Raw genomic sequence first — 26,115 nt, 5'->3', positions numbered from 1 at the left:
CAACTCAAAATGCCGCTTTGCCCTGCAATGTAACTACAACACAGATAACTGCGAAAAGCTCAAAAGAACTAGATTGGCCATCACTAGAATCTAGGCGCAAAGTTCATTTTTCCGGTCTTGCCTTCAAATAGTTTCTGGGAAAAGCTACCCAGCTATCTGAACCAGCTCCTCACCCAAACCACATTCAGCACTTATCTGAGATCTGACTCCAAAAGACTGTTCACGATCCAAGTTTCAACAAAGAATCGGGCCGTTCCTCCTCTTCTCGTTCACCTCACAACTGGATCAACCTACCGGAGACTCTCAAAGCCACCACACATCTAAAAGTTCTTTCAAAACTGAAGTGGTCACATTTTAATCTAGCCTGTAACTGTTACATACGCCTGTAGCATATATCAGCGGTGCGCAAAATGGGGGGCGCGAGACAGCCGGCAGGGGGGCACGGGGTTTACAGGGGCCCTGCGCGCATCCCAAAGCCACTTAAATTAAGTGCCGGGAGCTGCAGGGCCTCTGTACACCTTCACTTACCTATGCTCCGGCGGCTTCCTTCATCGCTGAGCGCAGGTAAGTGGGGGATAAGGGGTGCGCGGGAGTGAGGGGACCGCAGGGGAAAACTTTGCGCCCCACTGGCATATATTATGCTTTAATTGTTCATGGAAGGTCTGTAAATTGAATGTATAACCTCTGTTCATTTAATATAACCATGTATTATCATCTCTGTGCCCAGAACATACTTGAAAACGAGGGGTAGGAATGTATTACTTCCATATTATAAACAAAATAAATATACCTGGTGTTTAATTTCATATTCATGACTAGTGAACAAAGAATAGGTACATGGCAAACAGGTTTGTGTTTCTTATTTTTTTTATTTTGATTGCATAAATGTCATACCGAACTCTTACCGAACAAGATCACAATCTTCAGGATCACTGAAATGTAATTTATGATCACACTGGTTGGTGCAATCCCACAGTCAGCCAATTGAATTTCTTACAGGCCTCTGAATGGGGAACTGTTTGACAATCATGTGTTTTCTTTACCCAGATCCCACCCTGTCCTCATCAGAGAACCAATAAAGATGAGGTGAGAAAGGGGGGCTCTGGCTGTACAAACACTTGCTGCACACACACAGTGGCATCAGGGGGAAAAAAAAGGGAGCAGCCAGAGGAAACCAAACTCTTCCCAAGTGTAAAGTGAATTATTTTTATAAATACTTATCGGTGTCCAGTTTAGATTAAAAAAAACAAAATCACACACACACACACACACACACACACACACACACACACACACACACACACACACGAGACCCTTTAAACAGGTCACTGAAATTAGTTTACTTCGGTCCTAGGAGGACTTGCCCCTTTAAGAGTATAACAATTGCGTTACTGTATGTTGCATAGTTATTTAACTTTTACTGAAAATGGCAAAATCCACAATTCAGTATATGATAACTAAAGTGCACTTTTACTCAAATCTTGACCCAAAATCCCCTCAATTTGATTTCATAGCAAATTTTTACACACCCAAATTCCATTATCCTTCACACTAGGAGACTTGTGCCCGTCACCTCTGGAGCTGTAAATATGCCAAGTTTACGAATATTTTTCCCATGTGGAACCTTTATTAACATGATCAAGCTTCAACCCAGACAGTAGATTTACAACTACAGTCATAGTGCTAAGATTCTTTTTAAATGGTACTTATCCCTTTTTAATTTTTAAGTGATGCAAATCCAACAAAACCACAATCCCATGGGAGGCGCATGCGCGCGAGTGAGGTGGATGGAAGTGTAAGTCTTGAGCTCCGTCCCCCGTCTAATTAAAAGATTGAAAATATCCACAATAAAGCTACTGAATCGACCCAAAATTAACACAGCTCAAGCGGTGAAAGTACAAAATACAAACAAAAACAAGTGCGCAACTGGATAGATTATACAGCTCTCAAGACTATTTTATTCACTATCTGCGTGCTGATAGTAGCTTGGAGTCTTTCAAATAATTGCTGAACTCGGCACTACTGAAGTGACGCGATATCTTCCTTTACGGCCATCCTCACTGTACGGCCGGCCGTGAAGTTCATACGGGACACGTGACGAACTAGCCCGGCGGTGAACCTAACAGTTCTGACTCCTGAGGGCGTCCCATCGGCGGCAAGCCGGACGAAGTGGCGGTCTTTCAACGGCCCTGACCTGCAAAGGATCCTTACCTGCAACCTGGAGACGAGCGGAGGGTGTTCCCCAAGCATCGTGGCGGTGTGCTCCTAGGCTGAGATTTTCCATAAGGCAGCAAAGTGTAATTCCTGCGGTCTGGATGTGGCGGTGTGACGTCGGGTAACCCATGTCAATACACATGAAATGCTGAATATTGTTTGATCTGATGTACGCAGATATCTTATCCTAATAATATATACATATATTTTTTACATACTTCACTATGTGCGTCTGCGCTTTTGTTTTCTTTGTATTCAAGCGGTGAAAGTGCAGGGATGGCTCCGCAAAGTACCAGGAAGAAGAACGGAGGAGATTTAAGGAAATATCTGAGCAGGTCTAGATCACAGATCGCCGGGACAGAAATGGCGCCGAATTCAACGGCGGGCTCGGAATCTGAACGAGACGAGGACACGGCTGATGGACCAGAACTGCTACCGGTCCACCGCTGTGATTTTGACAGGTTATACAGAGACACGAAAACCCTCCTGCATGCAGAAATGCAAGAACTCCGTAAAGAGGTGCAGAGCGTGGGAGAAAGAACCGGAGCACTGGAAGAAAAGATGGCGGCAACAACTAAAACAATAAAAAAAAAACTGAAAAAAGGACTTCGCATTTACAATCCCAGATAACGGAGTTAGCAGACCGGCAAAGAGGACGCGGAGAACAGGGACCGCCGCAACAACATAAGGGTCCGTGGCATCCCCGAAGAAGGTACTGACGTAGAGGGATTCGTCTCCCGTTGGTTAGCGGCACTACTCCCCGACTTACCTGAGACAGAACTCTTGATGGACCGCTGCCATCGAGCCCCGAGAAGCAGACCAGCCGCTGCAGAACAACCACGGGACGTGATTGCGAGGCTCCACTATTTCCGGATCAGAGATGCAGTGTTCCAAAAAACAAAGTCAGAGGAGGCCTGCCGGTTCGAAGATGCCACCCTGCAGATATTTCAGGACTTATCCCCAGTCACCCTATCTAGGAGAAGAAAGCTTCAACCCATCACGAAGATCCTGCGTCAGAGAGCGATCCGGTACAGATGGACCTTCCCGTTTGGTTTACTGGTCATCACAAACAGGAGGGCCATCTCCATAAAAGAGATCGAAGACGGTGAAGACTTTCTCCACAAACTGGGGGTAAAAGAAGGTCCTGCGGCGGGTCTACGTAGAGAGCAGTCGCCAGAGGCGGAATGGCAGAGAGCTGGCAGAGAGCTGGCAAGCTGAGAGGGAACCGGGAGTCAGCAGCCACGGAAGAGGACTGAGCAGTGAGGATTGGAGCAATATGTTGGTTAAAAAAACAATAAACTCTGTTCTGAAGTCCCAAAAGCGTGATCTCCCAGTTTTTGTAGAGCTGAAATAACTGGGGGGAAAAAAAAAAAAAAGGATAAAAGGTGAAGCTTGTCGGGCTACAGAAGATGGCGGTGGAACGCATGTCAGGCAAGTTGGCGCAGGTGGAGGACACAAACCCCATGGCAGGACTGCAGAAGAAGAAGAAGTCGGTATGGCGGGAAGATTGGGTGGGAACACACCCATCTTCGTGGGCATCCTGCTGGAGAATGGCAGCATCCGGATATGCGTCACCGGAAGTAGAGATGCAGCCATCTTGGAGGGGGCAGGAACGAGGAGCAGACGGACGTCATCGAGAGGCGATGTGGCCCCCCCCTGCACCCGCGAGACTTGGAGAGCGGCAGCAGACTACCGGGAGGGAGAGTCCCATAGTGGAAAAGAGGGTAGCGGGCTGGACACGGCCGCTAAGGAGGCCCGAGGAGGAGTGTAGTGGGCTAGGGAAGGGGGGCGAAGGGGACTGGTGGGAAAGAGGGGTGAAGGATGAGAAAGTTGTAGGGGGAGGAGGGGTTAGAGACGGAACGGAAGTAAGGAGAGAGGAAGGAAGCAGCTGCTGAGGAGGGACAGGGGCACAGAGGGGGTTACATAAGACTGACCCCATAATTGTGGCTGGCAACCCGGAAGAGAGAATTAGACATACACAGAGGGAAGAAGGTAGTGCTAGGTCCGAGAGCTAGAAGCAGAAGGGGCTGAGCAGCAGTAACGCGATAGGGAAGAGGTAGTTAGGGAAAAGGAGCTACACATAGAGCCCGATGGGTCGCCTGAAAAGGTGGGAAGAGGAGATCACAATGGTGGGTCAGAGAGGGTAAGAGGAGTTAAGGGGGTAAAGTTACGTTAGATGAGATAGATATCAGGGTCATTAGAGGGCCTCCTACTGAGGAGGAGAAGAGGGGGCTCAAACAGTCTAAGGTGGATATTTTTCTCTCATAGATAGATCATGTTAGATGGTGGGGGGGAGTTTTGGGTCCGTTCCCACCTTCAACATGAGTCTCCACATGAGTGCCAGGGGGTCATTTCCTGGGTGGCTCATGAAAGTCCTCACTGGGCCAGCTGATATGGGCGTTAGCGGCAGGAAGATCATCCAGGACTGCGCCCAGGCTGGACGGCCAGGAGGGGCAGAGAAGGTGGCGGGAGGGGTTTGGCCCCGCCCAGCCACCGGTTGTTCAATATATGTTTTTACATGTTATGTCGTCATTGTCTCAATGTTTCCCTCGTGTGTGTGCCCCGCTGTTTCGCCCCCCCCCCCCCCCCACGCTGTTAGGAAGCACAGAGCAGGCGCGGAACGGCTCGGCTGAGAGGGCCGCGCATAGGTCTTATCTACGCACTCAGAAGGCCTACAGACAAGCGAAGGTTTGGATCTCCACAAATGGGTAGGGACATTGTTATACTTTCCCACAATGTTAAGGGATTTAACAGCCCCCGGAAGAGGAGAGTGGCCATGGCTGACTATAAAAGATCTGACCCAGACATCATACTGATACAGGAGACACATTTTTCCAACAATAGCTCCCCGAAGTACATAGATGGCAGGTACAACAGTTGGTTCTCAGCCACAGCTAGTAAGAAACAAAGAGGAGTGGCAATCCTAGTTCACAACCGTTTACCTCTAAACATCAAGCTCATTAAAAAAAAGACAAAAATGGTCGGTTCTTAATTGTAGTAGGCGATATACAGGGTCAGCCTATCACGCTGGCAAATGTCTATGCCCCTAGTGAATAAGCGGAAGCCTTCCATGACAAATTCTTTTCAACTCTTAGTAAACTGGCCCAGGGCTGCGTAGTGGTAGGGGGCGACTTTAATCAGCCGTTAGATCCGACAATGGACAGATGTACCCCGGGAGGTCACAAGAGACCGTACTTTCGGGCCTCATGGTCCAGGGAACTGAGGGCCAATAATCTAATAGATATTTGGCGTGAACACCACCAAGGGGAGAAGGGGTTCACCTTCTACTCCCATCCACATGACAGATACAGCAGGATTGACTACCTCTTTGTGTCTAGCAGAATGGTTTCACAGATCTCCCATACGGGAATCCATGATATTTCATGGTCAGATCATGCACCGATTGAGCTGTGGTGCACTGATTTCAGGCTAGACAGGCCAGGAGCGAACTGGAAACTCAATGAGTTACTGATAAAAAATCCCTGAGATTGAACAGAAGGTTGGGGATAGAATTAGGGACTACTTTAAGGAGAACGTCGGCAGTATGATTTCACAGTCCACTCTATGGGAAGCCCATAAGGCAACTCTGAGAGGGGAGCTCATAGGGATTGCGAGCAGACGTAAAAGGGAGAAGGACAAAAAGATCAAAATATTACAAATCAGAATTGGCTGTCCTGTCGGCCCTACACGAAGAGAACAAAAAAGCTTTGACGCTACAGACGTTGCTAGATACCAAAACTAAGCTAAATTTACTGCTGAGAATGTGGGAATCTGTCCTGCGCTTCCGTGTGCAGAGTGGCAGTCTGAAATTGTGTCAGACACTGGGGCAGCGCATGAGGGAGCTCCGCTTGGCCACAGAATTGACCGGTGCAGGGGGCTGTTGGTAACTTACCTCACCTGCATCTCCGGTCTGGGGCCTGCTCACCTCGGCTGCTCCTGCGTGCCACCGTCAGAAGAGTTACTGGAAACAATGGCGGAATCCGGCGCAACTGCGCATGTCTGACTCAGAGAGGCTGCTGGGATCTTCAAAAAACTTTATTCATGGAACACACAAGGGCTAGCACCGCATTCTCCCCCTCAACGCGTTTCACCCTTAGGAATAGGGCTTCGTCTTGGAGTTTTTTTTGAAGATCCCAGCAGCCTCTCTGAGTCAGACATGCGCAGTTGCGCCGGATTCCGCCATTGTTTCCAGTAAATTTACTGCTGACCTCCAGAGCTAAAAGAGATGTCCTGGTCTAAGTGGAAATTTTTGGAAAAAGCGAACAAGCCAGATACCCTACTTGCCAATAAACTTAGAGATAGAGACCAAAACTTTCATATTCAGGCAATTCGGACAAGGAAGGGGGACCTCACTTCCGACCCCAAATTAATAGTAGAAGAATTTAAAGCATATTACGAGACCCTATACGATGGGGCCAAGGTTACCCAGAGTGGGGCCACGCGCAAGCAACTGAAGACATTCCTAAAGGGGGCTAGATTACCTAGATTGAGCAGAGAGGAGAGGGACGCGCTGCAGGAAGACTTCACCCTAGAGGAGCTTTTGGAGGTAAATGAAATCACTGAAGGCATCCAAAGCCCCTTGCCCGGGTGGCTTCCCTAACTTATATTATAAAAAAATTCCGAAATATACTAGCTCCTCATCTATTAAAGCTGTACAATTCCTTTCTGGAGGGTGCCCCCATTCCAGGCCCGATGCTCCAGGCGTCCATCTCAGTAATACATAAGCAAGGAAAGGACCCAGCAGATTGCAAAAGCTACAGACCCATCTCTCTGATTAATTCGGATACTAAAATATTTTCCAAAATGCTGGCTAACCGTCTCAACCAGGTGATGCCAAAGCTGGTCCATCCTGACCAAGTAGGGTTCATATGCGGCAGACACCAGACGGATAATAGATTTAATCGATTTGGCTCAGAGGAAAAATATCCCGTCTATGGTGGTTAGTCTGGATGCAGAGAAAGCATTTGACAGAATTGATTGGCCCTTCTTGAGAGAGACGCTTGGAGAATACGGCCTGGGTGGGAGAATGTTGGGCGCAATTCTGGCTCTGTATAAGGGACCGACGGCGAAGGTCAGGCACCAGGGCTTCCCATCGGAGAAATTCCTAATAAAGAGCAGCACCAGGCAGGGATGCCCCTGTCTCCTCTCCTTTTTGCACTATGCATTGAGCCCCTGGCAGCATATATCCGCCACAGCCCAAATATAGCAGAAATCCAAATCGGGGAGCAGTCACACAAAGTGGCCCTGTACGCCGATGTTATATTAACACTATCTCAGCCCCTCATCTGTCTGCCAAATGTCTTTAGTCTGTTGGGGGAATTTAATAAGATATCCGGTTTCAAAATGTATCAGTCAAAGTCAGAAGCCCTAAACATAAATCTTCCTAAGGTCACAGAAAAACTAATTGCGGTAAATTTCAACTTTACATGGCAAGCCTCCTATATTAAATACTTAGGGGTTAACATTACAAAAGAATGTACTATATAAAGCAAATTACCCCAGACTGATAAGGACCCTGAGGGAGGATCTCAGGAGGTGATCAGGTTACGGAATTTCATGGATCGGTAGGATCCAGAGTATAAAAATGAATCTCCTTCCCAGAATCCTATATCTGTTCCTAACTCTCCCGGTACAAGTGACCAGGGATGACATCCTCCGTTTGCAGTCCTCTATGGTGAAATTCATCTGGGGTAACAAAACACCACACATTAAAAACTAGTACAATAATTAGGCCCACATTAAGAGGAGGACTGGCGGTACCTTGCTTGTTGTTGTATTTCAAAGCGGCCCAATTATCTCAAATTACTCAGTGGCACACGCACCCAAGCCTAAGGCGATGGGTAGAACTGGAAAGAGAGTGCTGTGCCCCTGTGGAGTTACAGGATTTGATTTGGCTACCAAAAAAAGTATTTAAGATCGTACGTGACCCGTTATCCGCAATGAGCAGCTCTTTGGCAGTATGGTAGAGTAGCAAGTACAAATATGCCCTTTCAAGGCAACACTCCTTGATGACCCCGTTTTTGGGAAACCCTGATTTTGCTGCGGGTCTGCAGAGTAAGGACTTAGCAATTTGGAAACAAAAGGGCCTCACGAGGCTACTACACCTGGAGAGCAGAATCGCAAAAAAATCTTTTGAGCAAATTAAATTGGAAAAGGAGATGTCAAACTCAGAATTCTTTAGATACCTCCAGTTAAGAGCATTCTACACTAAAATCCCAAAACGCCTTAGGTGAACAAATTTTGAGCAGCTCTGTTCAAGAGGGACAGGCACCAAGGAACTTATCTCTGGTATACACGGAGAGGTGGTGTGTCCTGCAAAAAATGACGACAAGAAACTGAGTTATAGGACCAGGTGGGAGGTGGACTTAGGGGAAACAGTAGAAGACGAGGATTGGAACTCTATAGTACTGGCGGCTGCAAAGAGTTCTATATGCACCACATTAAAGGAGAATGCATATAAGGTCCTGATGAGGTGGTACCTTACCCCGATGAGATTGACAAACTTAGCCAAAGACTACCCCCCCATTGTGTCCTAAACAATGTGGGGAACAGGCAGACTTGTTGCACATGCTGTGGAGTTGCACCAAGGTGCTCCCGTTATGGGAAGACGTTAGGAATTGGCTACAGAGAATTCTCGGGCTCGCGGTCCCTTTGGACCCCTGGTTGTTTCTGCTGGGCAGATGCACCCGGGGGTTGAACAGATCGGAGCACAAATTAATTGCACATTTTGCAACAGTCCAAAATGCAAAAAAGAGATGGGAGGTGGAGCGCAGAGAAAGAAAATACCAGGGTGAGATAGGGTCAATTTATTGTAACAACAAAACACAGAATTACTTACAATTGGTAAAACAGCAGCATGTAGATACTCCCACAGAAATCTGGTCTGCATCTATTTGGTTGCCCCCGTCCTGACTACGACACACTGCTTCAGTCACACAGGGTCCCCGACCCGGAACCGGAAGTGTAGCAACTGAGTGATAGGCGGGCTCTCTCAGGTCGTGGAAAAAGCTATAGCAATAGCAACAGCCACTCCAGACTGACGGGGGGATTTCCCAGCAAATACAGAAAATAGGGAGATTCTACTGTGCTAAAAAATGCACTCCTACCCAGGAGTGCAACATAAAAGTATTCAAACAACCCTCTACGCGTTTCGCGCAGTATAGCGCTTCGTCAGGAGGTATTAGGGTATTGCAGGAGGTGGTCTTATATAGGTCACCACCTAATTAACCAACACAAAATACATGTGTCAAACCATACTTTTAAAATAATTCCCAATGGTGAATGTGACTAAAGATGAATAGTATACATATACAAACACTGAACATATTTACACATAAAAATAAATACAATAATACTTAATGTGAACTCTACAAATACATGTCTACCTATACTCATACCAATAATCCAATTAATGATTAAGATTTGATTTTAAATTGATAGCTACCCATTTTTGATCCCTGATGTTGCATATTGTATACTTATACAGTTATATCTTTCACTAGCATACATCTCCTAAAAATACATGACAATATTAAAATAGAATTAAAATCAACATCTAAAATTCCACGTCTAAAAGCTATATATATATACACACCTAAAGTTCATTATTGATGATATGATTTATAAATTATTTAAGAAAAGGGTTTAGTTCTATCATTTCGTTAAGGCCACCAGGGATACCATTAATGGTATTAAAAATGCAAAACGAAATATAGAGTCTGGGAGGAAGGTACATAATCTGGCCATGCACTTTTTAGAGCAACAAAATGGTGAAACAAAGGGTTTACATTTTAGAGGGTTGGAGGTCGTAGAAAGAGATATTAGGAAAGGCAATAGAGAATTAAAATTACTCCAAAGAGAACAATATTGGATTTATACCTTAAAAAGTTAAATCCCTGGTGGCCTTAACGAAATGATAGAACTAAACCCTTTTCTTAAATAATTTATCAATCATATCATCAATAATGAACTTTAGGCATATATATAGCTTTTAGACGTGGAATTTTAGATGTTGATTTTAATTCTATTTTAATTCTATTTTAATATTGTCATGTATTTTTAGGAGATGTATGCTAGTGAAAGATATAACTGTATAAGTATACAATATGCAACATCAGGGATCAAAAATGGGTAGCTATCAATTTAAAATCAAATCTTAATCATTAATTGGATTATTGGTATGAGTATAGGTAGACATGTATTTGTAGAGTTCACATTAAGTATTATTGTATTTATTTTTATGTGTAAATATGTTCAGTGTTTGTATATGTATACTATTCATCTTTAGTCACATTCACCATTGGGAATTATTTTAAAAGTATGGTTTGACACATGTATTTTGTGTTGGTTAATTAGGTGGTGACCTATATAAGACCACCTCCTGCAATACCCTAATACCTCCTGACGAAGCGCTATACTGCGCGAAACGCGTAGAGGGTTGTTTGAATACTTTTATGTTGCACTCCTGGGTAGGAGTGCATTCTTTAGCACAGTAGAATCTCCCTATTTTCTGTATTTGCTGGGAAATCTCCCCGTCAGTCTGGAGTGGCTGTTGCTATTGCTATAGCTTTTGCCACGACCTGAGAGAGCCCGCCTATCACTCAGTTGCTACACTTCTGGTTCCGGGTCAGGGACCCTGTGTGACTGAAGCAGTGTGTCGTAGTCAGGACGGGGGCAACCAAATAGACGCAGACCAGATTTCTGTGGGAGTATCTACATGCTGCTGTTTTACCAATTGTAAGTAATTCTGTGTTTTGTTGTTACAATAAATTGACCCTATCTCACCCTGGTATTTTCTTTCTCTGCGCTCCACCTCCCATCTCTTTTTTGCATTTTGGACTGTTATCTGGCTGGCTGATCACCGGAGGGAGAGGGAGCAGCGGGAGAGGAGACCTTCCTGAGGAATTTCCCTAAAGATCCCAGACGAGCGCAATCTCCATCTCCAGGAACATTTTGCAACAGCTCTGAGGTGCAAAATCGCAGCATTATGGAAGCAACCAGACATCCCAAAAATCAGGAACAGAATCTGGTATGTCTGCCGGATGGAGCAGTTAACGAGTCTGGTTAACGACACCAACACAAATTTTTTAAAAATCTGGGCGCCGTGGCTGGTCCAAACTGACATCCCAGTGGTAGATGCCTCCAATATTTTGCTCTGATAGATTGAAATGCATTCTCCTATGATGTGCTGGTACTGACGATAGGCAAGCAAGACACTGGTAGAACTGACAAGGACTAGCAACGCTCAGACAAGAATCATGGGTCACAAGAAGAGACCTGTCCCAAAATCCCAAACTATCAGGGGCCCCCGTTGATGAATAGTGAACCAGAGGCTTCCTGGACTGCCTACCCCCCCCCCCCCCCTCCTAGTGTCTCAGTCTGTGGTCTTGTTAGTCAGTTAGTCCCCCCTGTTTGTCCAGTTTACTAAAAATTGATGTGATATGGATACTGAATTGTAGGACAGCATGGTGTTAGAGTCTTGTTTACCTGTACCATTCGCTCAATAAAAAAAAAAAAAAAAAAAACACAATCCCATTTTGCGGATTTCTTTGGGAACTTTCACAAAAACAATGTTTCAAGGAATTGCCATTGCAGGATATGAGGTAAAAGACAGACACACACTTTTTCTTCACATTCAATCAAGATAAGTAAAGTAAAGCAAAGGCACTATGAATTTCCGAGTAGCTGGGGAAAGCCATCTTCTATTGTCTCCATAACAAAAGCAAGAAACCATTTCAAACTAGCCAGTCACTTATACACCAACATTTGCATAAAAGCAAACAGAAACCAGTGGGAGGGCTACACACAAGTCCCCAGAAACATTGAGTCCCAGAACAAAACAATGCATCCCATATGAAGGTATACAGACACTATTTAGCACCCATTACAGGGACCATAAAAAAGCAGTTGAAATGCATAGCATAGCAGCTTCCAACATCTCAGAACACTTACAAGGCCAATCAAGTCAAAGTCTTTAGCTGCAATAATCTGATTATCTGTGTTTTTAATGTCTGTCCCATTGTGCCAATCAGACACTGCTAAGAGATAACCTCCTGCCCTTTCTATTTAACCCAAACATGCTAGGACAGCATATCTCCAACTACAACACTAAAATAATACACACCCGTTTCGCATACACTGTACATGTCCTCAGGGCACCGCAGTATTCTCTGCCCAGAACAGATCAGACTGATTAGTTAAAACAGGGACAAAAAAAATTAAACAAATTAAAACATTTAACATTTTCATAGTAATAGCCCTTTCTTGTGTGTGTGTGTAAAGCAGTGCCTGGTACTGAGAACAGATCCTCCACTTATGCTTCTTATTGGCCGATAGACAAAAAGGAGGCAACGCAAAACAAAAGATGCACTTACTAGCATAAAATTAAAATATCCTCTATCATTGAGTCAGGAAGTGGCTTTTTCAGTACGTCAGCAGCACTCCCACTACACCACTTCTGCTATAATGACAATGATTGCACTGAAGGATCAGCTGGACCAGAGAGCTTTGTGTTTCTGTGGGACTGTGTGCGTATATCATATTAACAACAATTAACTGTGGAATAACTGACTTTTTCCTAAATGCAGTAAATCAGTAGGGAGTTATTAAGAAACCATTTCACCATATCGGCCTCATATACAGTTAGGTCTGAAAATAATTGGGCACTGATAGAAGTTTTGAAAATAAATTAAATAATGAATATGGGCTTAAAGTGCAGTCTATCAGCTTTGAGGGTATTCACTTCCAATTTGGAGGAAGGGTTTAGGAATTACATCTCTTTAATATGTAGCCCCCTCTTTTTCAAGGGACCAAAAGTAATTGGACAATTGACTCAAAAGCTGTTTCATGGACAGGTGTGGGCTATTCCTTCGTTATTTCATCATCAACTAAGCAGGTAAAAGGTCTGGAGTTGATTCCAGGTGTGGCATTCGCATTTGGAAGCTGTTGCTGTGAACCCACAACATGCGGTCAAAGGAGCTCTCAATGCAAGTGAAACAGGGCATCCTTAGGCTACAAAAAAAAAAAATCCATCACAGAAATAGCAGGAACATTAGGAGTGGCCAAATCAACAGTTTGGTACATTAAGAGAGGGATGGGGGGGGGAGGGGGGGGGGAAACGCACTGGTGAGCTCTGCAACACAAAAATGCCTGGACGTCCACAGAAAACAACAGTGGTGGATAATCGTAGGATCCTTTCCATGGTAAAGAAAAACCCATTCACAACATCCAGCCAAGTGAAGAACACTCCAGGAGGTAGGCATATCATTATCCAAGTCTACCATAAAGAGAAGACTTCACGAGAGCAAATACAGAGGGTCCACCAAAAGGTTCAAACCATTCATTCATAAGCCTCAAGAATAGAAAGGCCAGATTAGACTTTGCCAAACAATATCTAAAAAAGCCAGCCCAGTTCTGGAAGAGCATTCTTTGGACAGATGAAACTACAACCAACCTGTACCAGAATGATGGGGGGGGGGGGGGGGGGGGGGGGGAGGAGTATGGAGAAGGCTTGGAACGGCTCAGGATCCGAAGCATACCACATCATCTGTAAAACACGTGGAGGAAGTGTGATGGCATGGGCATGCATGGCTTAGAATGGCACTGGGTCACTAGTGTTTATTGATGATGTGACAGAAGACCGAAGCAGCCAGACGAATTCTAAAGTGTATAGGGATATATTGTCTGCTCAGATTCAGCGAAGTTGATTGGATAGCGCTTCCCTTTACAGATGGACAATGACCCAAAACATAATGTGAAAGCCACCCAGGAGTTTTTTTTAAGGCAAAGAAGTGGAATATTCTGCAATGGCCGAGTCAATCACCTGATCTCAACCCGATCGAGCATGCATTTCACTTGAAGACAAAACTTAAGGAAGAAATACCCACGAACAAACAACAACTGAAGACAGCTGCAGTAAAGGCCTGGCAAAGCATCACAAAGGAGGAAACCCAGCGTTTGGTGATGTCCATGCGTTCCAGACTTCAAGCAGTCATTGCCTGCAAAGGATTATCGACAAAGTATTAAAAATGAACATTTTATTTATGATTGTGTTAATTTGTCCAATTACATTTGAGCCCCTGAAATAAGGGGACTGTGTATGAAAATGGTTGCAATTCCTAAACGTTTCATACAATATTTTTGTCCAACCCCTTGAATTAAAGCTTCTATTGCATCTCGGTTGTTTCATTTCAAATCCATTGTGGTAGCGAACAGAGCCAAAATTATGAACATTGTGTCAGGGTCCAATTATTTCAGGACCTAACTGTAGCTAAAAAGTGTGTGAATATTGCAACTACCGCCAAACAATCTCCATCGTTGTTGGTGGAGCCTTCAAATTACTCTGGCAGTAAATAAATTGATGGGTAGCGTTTTGCAGTTTTTCTATTAGAGTAAAATGTATTTTGTTTCTCTAAAACAATACCCAGAGAGAGAGCTTAAACAACAAATCTAGGAGGCATGCCATAAAAATAAATAGAGCAATTGACCCAATTTTGGCCACTCACTTTATTTCCTTAAAATATTCTCTGCTCAACTTCCAAATATCAACCTTAACTTTACGGTGCTACACAGAAGAAAAGGGCATATTGCCTTTTGCCTATCCTGAGATTTAGTTTTGAACCTTTGCATCAAAACTGAACACGACCAGCAATTGTATTATTCAGACAGTCCGCATGTTTTAAAATCTGATTTGCTACTCTTGGGACAGGCTTGTTGGGTTTCTTCCTAAACTGTTGTTCTGGCAAGTAATAAAAAAATTAAAAAATAAATAATAATAATAATCTCCACTTTACACAAATAACCTCCCTACAACTAGAAAAACAGTCAGGGTGTCAATGAGAATAAATAGCTGGGCTCTGCACTTATGAGCTGGAAGACTACAATTGTAAGCTTATGGAAGTTCAGTTGGGGTTTTTGTGTTAGGTAATCAACATTGTGTGTGTGCAGATTTAAAGGCATTGCTGACAATCCATAATTAAGAAAGACAACCTACAGTTCTGACCTGGCACTGCAAGTCACTGCACAAAAGACCAGTTATTGGAACAGATAAACACGAGAACTGGTGCTAGGAATGGCAACATGGATTCCTATAACATTTAAAGCCCTGGAAGTCTCATCAGGCTGACATTTTACATCGTAGCATTTCAAGTGCTGCCATTTGCAGACACGGTGTGGAAGAAATGCCTCCATCTTACCAATCTGTTCTTTAATTACATAGCAAACATACTAAAAAGGGACAAAATGATACTCGTCAAGTAGAATATATAATTTATTTATAACCTGTTTTACCAGGAATATAAACATGAAGTAAACACAATATAAACAACACCCCAAGTTTATAAAGAACCCTATGTTTGGGAAAGGGATTCTGGAGAACCAGAAGAAGGAAAATTTGAGCAAACATTGCCATAGGTTGACAAAGGGAAGTTTTTTTTGTGTTGTCTATTGTAGTTGGTTATCTCTAATCATTCCAGAAATGTAATGGGATCTATACTGCAGGGTAAGGGAGTCTCTGCTTTGAAATCACAGAATTCTCCAGTGTCTGTTTCTATGGTTTACACATCTCTCTTTATGGCAGCAACAGTATAAGAGGGTGGCCGAAAAATTGACTAGGTTTCTCAGGTCCTGGACAGTTTAGAGTCACTCACCAGCAGCAATGTGAACCCCCTCTCCCCCCAACAATATTGAAAGAGGGGAGGAAGCACAGATGGGGGGGGGGGTTCAATATCACAGAGGTGGTGAAAGGTGTGGGAGACATGCTTCTCTTCTACAAGTGGGAGAGAAGCGAGCGTGTGGGGGATAAGCAAAAATATGCCACTATCCATGGTTCACTCATCCTAGACAAAACCGCACCTTCATGGTGTCACGAGGACTTAATTGTGGGAAGGGGTGACAGGATTGTGAATGGGAGTCTGTTGGGAGGAGCCCATCATGAGCTTGTATATGTGAAATAATGAGGATAAAGAGAGCCCTTTGTGTCAACATGAAAGAGAAACATTTCTTGGATGAGCAGTTATTACCGGTTATGTAGGAACACCTGGTCCATGGATTACAGAGCAACACTGAATTAACCTCTGCTATAAATCCACATATTTTAAGATTGTTAAACCAATACTTCTCAACCTCCAGAGAAAAACAAAACTAAGGCATATACACAAGGGGTATTTATAGAACACATTAAGATTAAGTAAATTAAATAAAAGGATAAGTAACCACAATACAAATATGATCTGTGCCAAACTCGCATGAATTATATACAGCAGCGCGGAGACTGCAGTAAATGGATAGGACTCCAATGCAGTAAGACAAGGTACTTAGAAGGACAAAAAGTGCAGCATTAGCAGAGCATACAGTGTAACAGAACATGGGCAAATGTTTTGCTCAACAAAAAATTGTTTTTTTACTTTTACATCCGAACTGCATGTTCAATTACAAAATCATCCGCAAGTAAAGTGTTTACACAAACTTCGATAAAATATTTGTGGGTCTCAAACATGACCACAATTTTGTATATTCCATGTGCTGCTTTGTAACCCTGTCCTCATTACAGACTTCGCTTTTTCTAGTTGCAGAAATGTCAGTTCTTATTAACCTTGCCATTTGTAAAGATGCAGTTCAGTGTATGTTTTAAAGACATATCAAACATAGCTCAAGGTGAACCAAGAGCTTATAATTTAGAGCAACTTGTAAACTATGAACTATAGCTATAGCTATATATGGAGTTCCCTATCCTGCCCTCAAATGTATAAATAAGATTACATTATTATTAATATAGTTTCACAAACATTTTTGTAGTCAACATAAAATATTTGAAAAACCACAGGAAAGCACCTGGCTGCAATTAAACATCTGGCAAAGGTAAGACTTTTATGTGTGACTGGTTTAAATTAATAAAAAATGCTGTTAATACACGTACATATTCCCTTACTCATGGGTAATGAGAAAGCAGTTGTGGAGCACAAATTGATATAAATGGATAATGAGCCTATCTACAGTAAACAGAGCAAGTGATGAAAACGAATCTTCTTATGCACTCACCCCAAATCTTACTACGGCTGAGTCCATGCTGCCGCAGACCGCGCGGCACGATCAAATGCCTTACGGCAGGGTTTTCCAACTCCTGTCCTCAGGGAACCCAACAGGTCAGGTCTTAAGGATATCCCTGCTCCAGCACAGGTGGGTCAGTCAAAATGAATGAGCCGCTGATTGACCCACCTGTGCTGGAGCAGGGAAATCTGTAACACCTGACCTGTTGGGGTTCCCTGAGGACTGGAGTTGGGAAACACTGTCTTAATGCATTGATCACGCGACAATGGACCAATCAGCTCCGTGACGCCCCTTGACACGCCCCCCCGCCACCCCCCAAACTGCATCTAGAATGGACAAAAACGCACCCGCTTCACGCGAGTGATGTCACGCAGGGACACGCCTCCGCTCGCAGGCAAGCTGTATGGACCTAGCCTAAGTGGTGTCCAGTGCTTGCAGGTGACAACATCTTATCCTTTTGTTTTGTAGGTGCCTCAAATGTAAACTAGTCAAAAGTTCAATCCAGGATGAAAAAAATAATAGTTGATAACAATAACTCCCAGACCACCATATGAAAGAGTACATTGTGGAGTTCTGCAATCGCATGACTTCAACCGCTGCAAGACATATAGCAAGATAGAATATTCCATTTATTGTCTAGCTTACTATAAAGCAGTTTCCCATTGTGAAAAGTTGCTTTAAATTCAATTTCTTATTCTAATCACATGCGTAAAATCTTCCACTAGTTTTCCATATTAAAGAAATGTAAACACACTGCTCAGCCCCAATCACTGTAACATTGGAATTGCCACTGCATTCTTTCCTCAATTAGGAACACGTAGTTAACAAATTTTATATTTACACTTGGGACAAGCTCTGTTTAACATCTAAATTGTGAAACTGCAGTTGGTTGTCATGGTTACAATACATTACGTTTTGCTTTGTCCAACACTAGTATGCACTGCTTAGTAGAAATGCACATTTAAGTAGGACAGTATAACAAGTACTGAAAACAAACATGAATAATCTCGTTGACATGTTTAGTCCACTAAAGAGCCAGAACTTTAAACAAACAACTGACTACAAATTCTTGTCACATACTAAATCTATCACTAAACACTGTCCAGTTTTAACACCTGTCACTACAGGCAAGTGGTTCAGGGCAATGTAGTGATAATTTGTAATAACGATAATAAGACATTACTTCCTTTGTAGTCAGCATGCGGTGTTGTTGTGGAAGTATGCGTTGGGAAATGCTCAATCCTAAACGAGGCAGTTTCCCAATCTTATACTATATTAGTGAAAGCACTGTATGTTTGCCTGCCTGCCTGCATGCATGCCTGCCTGCTGGATGTCCGGTGTCCCTAGCGGCAATCTCATTGGTCCCTTGGCCCGCCCGCCCCCGCACACCTCTCATTGGCCTCACACACTCACACCACCCCCTTGGCTCGCCCCCCACACCTCTCATTGGCCTGAGGCGGAGTGACGGGCCAAAGGTCCAAAAAAATAAATAAAACACACACACACACACACCTCTCTCCCCTCTCCAAATCACCTTTTTCCCCTCCCCAGCGGCATCACCTCTTCCCCCTCCCCAGCGGCATCACCTCTTCCCCCTCCCCAGCGGCATCACCTCTTCCCCCTCCCCAGCGGCATCACCTCTTCCCCCTCCCCAGCGGCATCACCTCTTCCCCCTCCCCAGCGGCATCACCTCTTCCCCCTCCCCAGCGGCATCACCTCTTCCCCCTCCCCAGCGGCATCACCTCTTCCCCCTCCCCAGCGGCATCACCTCTTCCCCCTCCCCAGCGGCATCACCTCTTCCCCCTCCCCAGCGGCATCACCTCTTCCCCCTCCCCAGCGGCATCACCTCTTCCCCCTCCCCAGCGGCATCACCTCTCCCCCTCCCCAGCGGCATCACCTCTCCCCCCTCACCGCTCCAAATCACCTCTCCCCCTCACCGCTCCAAATCACCTCTCCCCGCTCCAAATCACCTCTCCCCGCTCCAAATCACCTCTCCCCGCTCCAAATCACCTCTCCCCCCTCCCCGCTCCAAATCACCTCGCTTCCCGCAGCTGCCACGCGGCGCGTAAGATGGCGGACCCCCTTCCTCCCTCGCGGCGCCGAGTCAGACGGTGGCGGCGCCCGGAAGTACAGGTAGGTGTCGCTCCCCACCTCCGGCGCCAAACGGAACTGAGAAAGGGCGCATCAACTGAGGTGTGTGTGTGTGTGTGTGTGTGTCACTGTCCACTGCCCCCCCCTCCTATCCACTGCCCCCCCCTCCTGTCCACTGCCCCCCCCTCCTGTCCACTGCCCCCCCCTCCTGTCCACTGCGTCCCCCCTCCTGTCCACTGCGTCCCCCCTCCTGTCCCCCCTCCTGTCCACTGCGTCCCCCCTCCTGTCCCCCCTCCTGTCCCCCCTCCTGTCCACTGCCCCCCCCTCCTGTCCACTGCCCCCCCCCTCCTGTCCACTGCCCCCCCCCTCCTGTCCACTGCCCCCCCCCCTCCTGTCCACTGCCCCCCCCCCTCCTGTCCACTGCCCCCCCTCCTGTCCACTGCCCCCCCCCTCCTGTCCACTGCCCCCCCCCTTCCTGTCCACTGCCCCCCCCCCTCCTGTCCACTGCAGGAAATGCAGGGGGAGGAATCCATGCCTTTGAGGCGCCCCCCCCCTCCCTTTGACGCCCCCCCCCCTCCCTTTGACGCCCCCCCCCTCCCTTTGACGCCCCCCCCCCTCCCTTTGACGCCCCCCCCCCTCCCTTTGACGCCCCCCCCCTCCCTTTGACGCCCCCCCCTCCCTTTGACGCCCCCCCCTGCCTTTGACGCCCCCCCCTGCCTTTGACGCCCCGCGCGCACACACTGACTGACTGCCGCACGCACGCACACACTGACTGACGCGCACACAAAGCCTGACTGAAGCACGCACACACTGACTGAGGCACACACTGACTGTGTGTGCGTCAGTCAGTCTGTGTGTGTTTGTGTTTCTGCCTCAGACTCACTGACGCGCGAGCAAACACACAGTGACTGACGCACACACGCTACATGAAGCTGTAAAGGAGGGAGGGAGGGGGGGGACTGGATTCATGTGAATGGGGGACAAACAGAGAGAGGGGGGAGGAGAGAGAGGAACGGGAACATTACATCCCGGGCAACGCCGGGTCTCTCAGCTAGTACTCCATAAAGGAAGGTCCAGTTTTAGAAATGCACAAATGTCCGCTGACATCTATTATTTCTAATCGACTTAATTGAGAGATACAGGTGTACAAAACTAGCAAAAACAGACACAACTACACAAAAATTAAAAGGGTTACAATAACAAAAAAGGAAAATAGCTGGTAATGCAGGGTGTCGATGCACTAGGTTAAAGGAAGTTTTATTTAGATTCAATTTCATTTCAAATTCAGGAGGCAATTTAGTACATCTTGCACCCGGTAACACCCTAAAAATGCTGCACTATGCAATCAAAAAGTGAATGCAAATATTATAAATACGTATTGACTATGCAAACCAAGTTCATAACAGGACATAGAAATCTGCTGCAGGAAAGTTATCCACTTGAATAGCTATATTTTGACCAAATGCGAACTGGCTCAAGGCAGCCATCATATTACCTACACGCATCTGGTTAGATGTGTTCTACAATATATATGCACTATTCATTTTCTTGAAGAACACCCAACAGTTATGTTAAATATAAAATGTGAAGTACGGTGAAATAGATATATGAAAGTGCATTGGTTGACCAACCTAAAAAACATTGCATACACATCCCCCAGCTCCACCAAATCAAGATTTGTAAGACTTTGTCCTGTGGTCCATTTAAAAATTACAGTGCATAAAGAGGTAATAAACATTTCATCTGCAGGACAGAGTTGCAGTTACTTTTAGGTCCTTTTTGCAGTCAGGAGATATTAGCATGATAATCTTTATGGATATGTATTGTGTTTTAACCTATATAAGAACATAAGATTAAGGGGGGGAAAACGAAGCTTCTCATTAATTCCCATAATAAGAAATAAAACTCTAGATCAGTGGTTTCCCAACCTTTTTTACAGTGTGCAAGAAATAAAAGATAATAATAATAATAATAAAGCTCATTGCCTACTCAGACTATTGCGCACAAAGCAGCACAGAGTCTGAGCTTGTGGGGTAGGAACACATGCTTAATAAGGCCCGAAACTGCCCCATAGTAGGTGCAGCGGGTGTTATAGCAGGAGTTCCCAAAGTCACACCCCACAATGCCTTGCCAATGTGGGTGCAAAGCATTGTGGGGAGCAACTTTGGAAGCCCCTGCTACAATTGACAGCTGTATCACTCACACAAAGGTGCAAATTGGAGCCTTACTAGTGTGCAGTTTGCACACATGCTCAGAGACCCCCTATACTGCCTGGTATGCACCATTACATTTGTATTTATTTTTCTTGCAAACCCATCGGAGGCACCTCACTAGTCCTTAGTGGTTGGCAAACCACAGTTGAGAAATCAGTGCTCTAGATGAGAAGAAACCGATAACCACCTTTAATTATGAATTTTACTTTTTATCAATGGTCTATTAAAATATGTTAAACTAATCAAAACCCACACCACCTGCAGTGATTTTTTCCTTACAAATCCTGTAAATAAAAACAAAACTGCAAATTGAAACGCAACATGTAAGTTTAGGAAGATCTCAAAGTAACAGGGTAAGACTAATTTATTGTAAAAATAGGGAATATCAGTGGCTAGTAAACAGCCATTTCCAGGTCATGCCGGGGGGAAAAAAATGGAGTTGACCAAAATAGCGCTGCTCATTAAGCTTTGTTTTCCTAAGGCAGCAATACATCTGAGGGAGAAATCCAATGCCCCATCAACCACTTATATACCATTATAATGCTGCAGGATAGAGCTATATTTTCAATGTGTGTAAACACAACCCCCAAATCCTGCTCCACCAGATAATGTATTCATTTTAAGTAACGTCACTCACGAACTCCCATCATTTGAACCATGTTGAAGTGCAATGCCTGTCTCTTCTGCCCTTCAAAACATATAAACAGAAACACACTTCATACTGTGACACTTGAGGAGATGGACAGTGGAGGCTGCAAGTGTACCATCCCCAGTCTTTTTCTCAGAAGTCTGTTCTTCAAAGAAAGACAAGCTCTCTAGTGCATAAGTGTGGATTGATGATCCATGTTATATGTTTCGACATGTTCGGTTTTGGAAAAAGAAACTGATCCTGTGTTTCTGGAAGCATGTGTGTGAGTTTTGCAGTATTAAACGCCTTAGCTGAAAGAGGGAGATTTCAACCCAGTAGGGTTATATTAGAGAGCAGTGGCTCAAATTAACACACTAGAAATATCAACTGGAAAACAAGAGTGAAATCACATTACAGTCCCAAATGAAGGTATATTAAGTATAAATAAAGTTGGTACATGTGTTGCAAGCTCCTTACGATAAAAATAAGGGTTAAAGATCCAGCTGAGACTGTGCTTATACAGTTAGTTATCGCCAGTAAAACAGAATAAAATGGCACAGAACTCCCAAAAATGACATTAACCCATTCATTGCATGCACGGAGTTATATAGCAATGCATTGATAGATCCTTTCACTATGAAGTGGTCAAGCGAGTCCAAAAATATGTAGGTTTGCAATAAACAGAATGCATTCCACTAATGGATGCAACATGGTCATAAGACTCATTCTATAATTGGCTGCCAACACCGCATACACTCCAAATATAAAGCTCTTTTACGCAGTATTATTTTTACCAAGTATCCGAGACTGGGGGGGTTAAATCTATGTAGCCTAAATACCACACACATTTTGCAAATTTAGCAACACAGTTGCTGCATTTCATACAGTAAAAAATAAAATAGAGACAAGGGATTGCAACAAATGAGCTATAACAGCTTGCAGAGCTGACCTAAACCTATTTGAATATACACTGTAAATACTTGTTCAATAATAGCACACTGTGTAATTAAGATAAAACACTTTGCTCTAGTGTAGAAAAGGTGCTGTGTGAACAGTGAATTCAAATACAGTTTCTCTGGTAGGATAAAAATAAATAGGCTTCAAACAAAAAAGGATCAGTAGATTTATTAAAAAAAAAAAAAAAAAACATGTAGGAACATGAGCACTGCATATATAAAATCATCACCATATCTCCAACAGGAGAATGTCATGGTATGATAATGTATAATGAAGAGTATTATGCAGAATGTAGGAAAATGCATTGATAGCGAGAGTGACAACAAAGACGAAGCCATTAGAAAAAACAAGACTCAATGCACCTATAAATTTAAATATCGAAATTAAAAAATCAATTTAATGTGAAATATATTCAAATAATGATTCGTTCGTTGTTGCATGGTTGCACAACACTCCATAGCAATTAGTTTCAGACTTTTCCACTACTGAAGGTGATCATTTTTACAAAAGTATTTCTGTATCCGTAATTCACATACAACAAATAGGGAACAGATGTATTTTCCACCGCTATATTCATCCCATGTCTTGATCTTTCACATTGACTAATTTAAACCCTACCGTTATTTCTAGGCCCATGTAATACAGAAAAGTGTATCCACAAATCCTTTCAGTTAATTAGAAACGCATGTTGTAAAAGCAAGATAGGAAAAAAGCCAACTTATCTAAGAACATTTAAGTCCATAAGAAGACAAGGATCTTAGGCACAGATAAAGCTACCATTTAATGATGCTTTATTACCAAACTAAAATAGCTCAATTTTTTTAACCATGATGTGTGTGTGGTCTGGAGTACTTCAAGAAAGCCTCTGCTGAAATGTATTCAAGGGGAGATCTGCAATGCGCATACCTACAGACTGTAGGATCAATCACTACAAAAGGACAACAAAACTGTCAGCCCCTCTACTAGACCACTGAAAATAAGCACAATGTGCAGCAAAATGACAGGCAAACGCATGCAGCCACATAGCAACCCTGATAACCTCGATGAATCCATGAGGCTGGTAAATGTGCTACTCCCCATGAGGGGTTATTAATGAAGCAGCAAGCACATCACAGATGAGGTCCAAGGCTGGAGATGGATGGCTCTACAAGCGAGTATCCATGAATTTCTTTCCCTCACTACCCCTCCCTCTCCCCCCTCTCTCAACCGGGAACGGGTTCATGTGCATGCATGGCGATGGACACCTTGGTGCTGGGGGGGGGGGGGGGGGGGGGGGGGGGGGGGGGGGGGGGGGGGTTATTTCCAACAAAAGATTCACACGCACAAATGTCTCGCACCAAATCCCAACGATACATTGGATACATTGAAGTCAAGAATAAAGACCAGGGTGACAACGATCGCCGGGTTTCCCTTTAATAGCATGGTAACTTCACCCTGTGTAGCATGTTCTACGTGTGGCATCACTAAGAATAGAGGAGGAGGGGGGGGATTCTTCCGCGGGACCCTGGAAGATGATCTCAAAGCCATGGCATTGATTGGGGATGTGCTAATATTACAGGGACCACAAATAGGCAGCGAAAGAATGCAAAAAGGAAGGGACAATAATAACATGACCCCTCCTGTCCCCCCCCCCACCCCACCCCACCCCCCCCCCCACCCCCACCCCCCCCCCCCACCCCCCCACCCCCCCCCCCCACCCCACCCCCCCCCCCCCCCCCACCCCCCCCCCCAGCGCTGCAGCCACATCACCACCCAACTACACAGCAGGTCTCTCCCCCCAACTCTCCATGGGACCCTGATACAACCCAACACCGGATGTATCAGCCGAGCCCCCCCCCCCCGTGTAGTGTTATTGGTACCCGGTATCCAGCTCCTCCACGGAGTATCCACGAGTGTCCTGACATCTCCCGGGTATACTCTGCATTCAGTCATCCCACCGATACGCTAGCTCCGGGGGATTCGGGATCCAGCATTCTAGGAGGATCAGGGATCCAGCATTCTAGGAGGATCAGGGATCCAGCATTCCGGGATCCCCTCCCCACACTCGTTTTCCCAAATCCCCCCCTGCCCTCGATATCTTCTGCGCCTCTTCTCCCGACCCAGGAGCACCCGACCCCCTCCCTGTGCCCCCTCTCATTTTCTCCCCACTCTCATCCTCTCACCTCGGGCGGCCCAGGCCCCGCACAGAAGCCCAGTGACGAGCAGCAGGCAGACCGGGGAGCGCAGTGCCATCCCCGGCATCTTCTCTCCCTCACCCTCTCTTGGACCGGGGAAGAGGATGGGGGGGTGGTGAAACACAGCGACCGAGTGAGACGAAAGCCCCCCGGCCGCCTCACGGTATCCGGGCGGGTCCCCCTACCAGCAACTCTGGCCTTCAAAGGGAAAGCCGTGCAGCTGCGAAGCGCGGGTTCGGTAGCCCCCCGGGGTCGGTGTGTAGGTGCTCCGGTGCTGGACTTAAAGATGGCGGCTGCTGAGGAGAGACGTCTCTGTGTCTGCGGGTGCCGCGGTTACCAAGGGGGGCGCGAGGCAACCAGCGCGCATCAGCAGCGCGCGCCTGAGGAGGAGAAAATAAATAAATCAACTGTGAGCGCGCGACCCACCCCACAGCTCACCAGACCCCTAACATTTGCGTTGCAAGCCTCTTTCCTGGCCTATTTTCCCGCCCCATTTCGGGCCGTTCCGTGAAGCTGATTGGCTAGCCCTGGAACGCTCCTCCCCCAACGCCTGGGCTTGTAGAATGTGAGGATGTCATCTTCGCCCCTCCCACCTCTGGTGCTGAGAGGTGGCAGCCCTGAGGTGTGTCACGCTTTGGTCCATGCATACCGAACTGTGCACACGCCTGCCCCGTCATATGCGTATCCCCAGGGGAAACATTACCAGCTGTGATCAACCCATATTGTATATGCAAGATAAAGAAAGGGAGTCATCAATAAAAGGATCATGAAAGAATGTGCAAATGATTTGCAA

At 45.4% G+C, this 26,115-nt stretch overlaps 1 protein-coding gene across 4 annotated transcripts in view; it reads right to left on the bottom strand.

Moving 5' to 3' along the window:
- CLSTN1 (calsyntenin 1) overlaps positions 1–25,776 on the bottom strand; it is an 84,771-nt gene extending 58,995 nt beyond the window's left edge. For 3 of the 4 annotated variants that reach the window (XM_075603579.1, XM_075603581.1, XM_075603580.1), the window contains exon 1: positions 25,311–25,776. In XM_075603579.1, the coding sequence (XP_075459694.1) occupies positions 25,311–25,389 (79 nt within the window). In that variant the 5' untranslated portion in view covers positions 25,390–25,776. The remainder of the gene's footprint in view (positions 1–25,310) is intronic. The other variant, XM_075603582.1, reaches the window with a different exon arrangement.
- Between the last annotated feature and the right edge of the window lie 339 nt (positions 25,777–26,115).

Source organism: Ascaphus truei, chromosome 6 (assembly GCF_040206685.1).
Source record: "Ascaphus truei isolate aAscTru1 chromosome 6, aAscTru1.hap1, whole genome shotgun sequence".
Lineage (NCBI taxonomy): Eukaryota > Metazoa > Chordata > Amphibia > Anura > Ascaphidae > Ascaphus > Ascaphus truei.
This window is presented reverse-complemented; position numbering and strand designations above follow the sequence as displayed.